A 5,000-nucleotide genomic window follows, 5' to 3' on the forward strand; every position below is an offset into this window, starting at 1 on the left:
ATCATCCCCCGTCACCTGCAACTGGCCGTCCGTAACGACGAGGAGCTGAACAAACTGCTCGGCGGTGTGACCATCGCTCAGGGTGGTGTGCTGCCCAACATCCAGGCAGTCCTACTCCCCAAGAAGACCGAGAAGGCAGTCAAAGCCAAGTAAATTCGCTACTGCGACTTCAACTTGACTACTCAACCCCCAAAGGCTCTTTTAAGAGCCAACCACCTAGCTCTCCAAAAGCGCAAAGTACCTTTCTATGACCGCAATACATTGAGTGGGTGTATACACAACTATTTCGACATTCTGTGCCCACATGAGGCCTTGCATGAACAACAACACCTACTTGGCCTCATTTGCCATAGCAGGCTAGCATTAGATGATACGTGCCTATAAGCTGTCACTCTTGACTTTGGCGACTATTATTGCGCGTAAAGGGCCGGCGGCGTCCTATTGCGCGCGCACCGGGAGTTTGAGTTTTGGAGAGGCCGGGCCTCCCGTCCAATGGCCAACGGAGGAGGCCTGCGAAACGGGCCAATCGGGGTGGTGGGGAGATGGTGTCCAATCAGCAGGCGCCACTGCCGGCTTTATAAACTTCACATAGGCATTTCGAGGCTATACTCCCGACTGTCAGAGCAGCGCCATGGCCAGAACCAAGCAAACCGCTCGCAAATCCACCGGTGGCAAAGCCCCCAGGAAGCAGCTCGCCACTAAGGCTGCTCGCAAGAGTGCCCCGGCCACCGGCGGTGTGAAGAAGCCTCACCGTTACAGGCCCGGCACCGTGGCTCTGAGAGAGATCCGTCGTTACCAGAAGTCCACTGAGCTACTCATCCGCAAGCTGCCCTTCCAGCGCCTGGTGCGAGAAATCGCCCAGGACTTCAAGACCGACCTGCGCTTCCAGAGCTCCGCCGTGATGGCCCTACAGGAGGCTAGCGAGGCTTACCTGGTCGGCCTGTTCGAGGACACCAACCTGTGCGCCATCCACGCCAAGCGGGTGACCATCATGCCCAAGGACATCCAGCTGGCCCGCCGTATTCGCGGAGAGCGCGCATAAATGAGGATGACCTGAACTCGAATATCCCCCAAAGGCTCTTTTAAGAGCCACCTCCATATTTCCATCAAAAAGGCACAATTGTTCCATGTATACACGCACCTCTACATTAGCCACCATGTATGTTGTTCACTAACACGTCTAAAAGCTACGTATTGCACCTTTTTAGTTGCCTGAAGTCTAGCTTCAATGTTTGTGTGTGTGTATATACACAACCATCTGGCATCATCCACTTCCTTTGAACTATATAGTAACACAGTAAAATGCTTTACAAAGGAGGGGAAAAAGAAACGAGTGATAATATAGGCCGAATAGTAACAAGAATTGTGTTCAGATGAATAATTGACACTATTAGTTGTGTGTAATAATAGCCTTGCATGCAGTCCAGAAAAAACATTGCATGCCAACTTACTTTGAAAGTCCCATGTTGCAGTGCTGCTGAGAGACTCATGCAGAGGCCCAAACTTTACAATGGAGCACGGAGGCCATCTTGTGGTTAAATGTGGGTACTGCACCTCATGGTGAGTCCCTTTCAGCATTTGCTCTTTAGGCCAGCGTTTCCCAAACGCGGTCCTGGGGTCCACAAGGGGTGCGCGTTTTGCGTTTTGCCCTAGCACTCCACAACTGATTCTAATACTCCCAGCTTGATGATGATGAGTTGATTATTTGAATCAGCTGTGTAGTGCTAGGGCAAAAACTCCCAAAATGTGGCCCGAGTTTGGGAAACCCTGCTTTAGGCTAATACTAGCCTATTAGGATGACTTGGTTCGATCGCTTTAATGGCAACTGCTGAACTCTGGTTTCACTAATTACTTGTCCCAGGTCACCATTATGAATCCAATAGCAAAACAAATGTTTCAAAATAGCTCAATAGTGAAAAAAGGCCAGGAAATGATGGGTTCTCAGCAATATTTCACCAACAACCAATCACTATTCACGCATAGACATTAGGATCATCAACAAATATTCCTAAGTCATACTACAAAAGGGTTGTAACGAAATGGATTTGTCTGTTCAATGCAAGTTCAACGTCAAAGAAAAAGTGCATCACCACAACAAACGTGTCTTTAGATACACTGTAAAAAATGACTTTGTGGAATGTACTCAAGCTATTACAGTCAACAAAAGCACACGTCATATTGTTGAGTAGATCTTTTTGCTTGTTTTTATGAGTAGATAAGCTTGAGTAAGTTGAGTTGATGTGGTCCAATACATTGAGTAAAGATGATAGAGACGTAAAAAGGATTATATTACGTTGATTCGACTCAAATAGACATTGTGTTATTTTACCTGAATGATTCATCCTATTATGTATTTAGACCAACTTACTTTGGATTCACTCAATCACATCCCTTAAGAGAAAAGGTATCCGGACACCGGGAATCCATTTATTTAAACATCAACGGTTTGCAAAACATCTGTTATTATGAGTTGACAAATTACGTAATTGCAATCAACACTGCAGGTAAATCATGATTGCTGCAGGTAGGCAACACCGTAGAAATAGGAACTACAACACTAACAACAAGTGACATTTACTCCTGATGTACTGACTGACCTGTTGCAACCTCTACAACCACTGTGCTTATTATTTGACCCTGCTGGTCATCTATGAACGTTTGAACATCTTGGAGAAAAATGTGTGAAACCACTGCCTATATGAGGAGCTGTCGTTGTTTGTTTTATTACCACATACTTATGGAAATTGCACCGGTTGAGAGATGATGGCTCTCTTGTGCCTACGGTGAAGGGTACTTCTGATCCAGCAGGTGGTGCTAAGATCCCTCCCTATATGACTTGAATGATGAGTTGATTTATTCCTTATAGCTCCTAATGATTTTAAGGCCAGTGTTGGCAAACATTACTTGTGCTCCAGCAGGTGGCCATGACATCCCTCCCTATATGACTTGACTGACCAGTTAGTTGATGGACTCCTTATAGCTCCTAAATTTAATGATTTTAAGGCCAGTGTTGGCAAACATGACTTCTGCTCCAGCAGGTGGCCATGAAATCCCCCCCTATATGACTTGACTGACCAGGTAGTTGATGGACTCCTTATAGCTCTTAATGATCTCAAGTGTCTGTGTTTTTATGTGGTTAGGAGTTTTGCTCACTGCGTGTCCCCCTTCCATTTCAGTGTTTCCCAACTCCAGCGGTAGAGTAGGCTACCCCCAACAGGACCCATTTTTCTTGTAGGCCTGGACAGCCACAGCTGATTGAACAACCTGTCACCTAAATTACCAAGTCCTCAATGAGTAGAATCAGGTGCAACAACAACAACAACAACAACAACAACAACAACAATATGAGGAGAGGGACACAGTGTACTAGCTGATCTCCCAGTTGTCACAGTTTGGCCTTGTGTTCCACATAGCCTATATCAGTATTTGAGTATGTTTCCCGCGCACGTTAGTTGCTTTCACGTCATCTTTGAAATCGCTCCTCCCTAGTCCCCTAGAACGAGCGCCCTCCCCTTTGCAACGCCTCCGAACATATAACAGAGGCGCGCTTTCTGTGCCGCCGGCCTCAATCAGGTCGACCAAACGCAGATAATAGCGCACCGCGCACCGGCGCTGAAATCATTCATTCACTTGAACTCAACTAGCGAACACACCATGTCCGGAAGAGGCAAAGGCGGCAAGGGACTCGGAAAAGGAGGCGCCAAGCGTCACCGCAAAGTTCTCCGCGATAACATCCAGGGAATCACCAAACCCGCTATCCGCCGTCTGGCTCGCCGCGGCGGCGTGAAGCGTATTTCCGGTCTGATCTACGAGGAGACCCGCGGTGTCCTGAAGGTGTTCCTGGAGAACGTGATCCGTGACGCAGTCACCTACACCGAGCACGCCAAGAGGAAGACCGTTACCGCCATGGACGTGGTCTACGCTCTGAAACGTCAGGGACGCACCCTGTACGGTTTCGGCGGTTAAACCCACTCTCTTCGGAACCTCAACACCCCGACTCGAACCCAAAGGCTCTTTTAAGAGCCACCCACATCCGCTTAAAATGGGCCCATTCCATGTAGTGTTATATATAACAACAAATGTTTAGTATGCAATTTAGTAAGAAAGTATGAGCCACTTCGAGTGGACAGGGAGTATTAATTAGAGGATTCTAATGTCCCGTCCACTTTTAGCGCACAGAGGGAGGCCTATATCTGACAGTGGCAAAGTGTAAGAACGTTATTATTTTGGGTCAAGCAATAGTGGAATTTGGACAACATAAAGCCACCACGAGTCGGTAGACGTGGCTCGAAAAGAGGGGGACAGCGCGCACACACACACACACACAGTCCAAAATGGGAGCCCTATGTCTGACGGTGCCAAAGTGGGCAATTCTATCACCAGCATTATTTGGCACAACAATCGTGCCATTTGGACACCTATTAAAGCCCCCCTTTTGAAACACACAATTCCCCATCGGTCACAGAGCATAGGCTATAGAGAGGAGGGAGGGAGGGAGGGAGGGAGGGAGGGAGGGAGGGAGGGAGGGAGGGAGGGAGGGAGGGAGCAAGCAAGCAGGGGAGTGTCTACGGCCGCTGACTTTGCTTAGCTTCCTCTTCATAAGACGGGTAAGCGCCCTTCACCCCCTCATTCGTTTCTGAGAAGCAACGAGACATCATCATGCCCGAGCCAGCAAAGTCAGCGCCCAAGAAGGGCTCCAAGAAAGCCGTCACCAAGACCGCAGGGAAGGGCGGCAAGAAGCGCAGAAAGTCCAGGAAGGAGAGTTACGCCATCTACGTGTACAAAGTCCTGAAGCAGGTCCACCCCGACACCGGCATCTCCTCCAAGGCCATGGGAATCATGAACTCCTTCGTGAACGACATCTTCGAGCGTATCGCCGGAGAGTCCTCTCGCCTGGCCCACTACAACAAGCGTTCTACCATCACCTCCAGGGAGATCCAGACCGCGGTGCGCCTGCTGCTCCCCGGTGAACTTGCCAAACACGCCGTGTCCGAGGGCAC

General features: G+C 48.8%; 3 protein-coding genes across 3 annotated transcripts in view; all 3 read left to right on the forward strand.

The window, feature by feature from the left end:
• Positions 1–5,000, forward strand: part of LOC311120964 (histone H1-like) — a gene marked incomplete at both ends in the record, with an annotated part of 11,242 nt that overhangs the window by 1,677 nt on the left and 4,565 nt on the right. The gene's annotated exons all lie outside the window — the stretch shown is intronic.
• Positions 632–1,042, forward strand: LOC311120961 (histone H3.2; the record flags this gene model as incomplete). The annotated part of the gene is made up of 1 exon (XM_084195513.1): positions 632–1,042. The coding sequence occupies one exon, from the start codon at positions 632–634 to the stop codon at positions 1,040–1,042; it is 411 nt and encodes a 136-aa protein (XP_084051639.1).
• The window catches only part of LOC311120965 (histone H2B), a gene marked incomplete at both ends in the record, with an annotated part of 375 nt that continues 34 nt past the window's right edge, over positions 4,660–5,000 (forward strand). The window contains one exon of the mRNA XM_084195516.1: positions 4,660–5,000. This exon is cut by the window's right edge and continues 34 nt beyond it. Within this exon, the coding sequence (XP_084051642.1) occupies positions 4,660–5,000 (341 nt within the window).

This window comes from Coregonus lavaretus (genome assembly GCF_964263955.1).
Source record: "Coregonus lavaretus genome assembly, contig: HAP1_SCAFFOLD_423, whole genome shotgun sequence".
NCBI classification, from domain to species: domain Eukaryota; kingdom Metazoa; phylum Chordata; class Actinopteri; order Salmoniformes; family Salmonidae; genus Coregonus; species Coregonus lavaretus.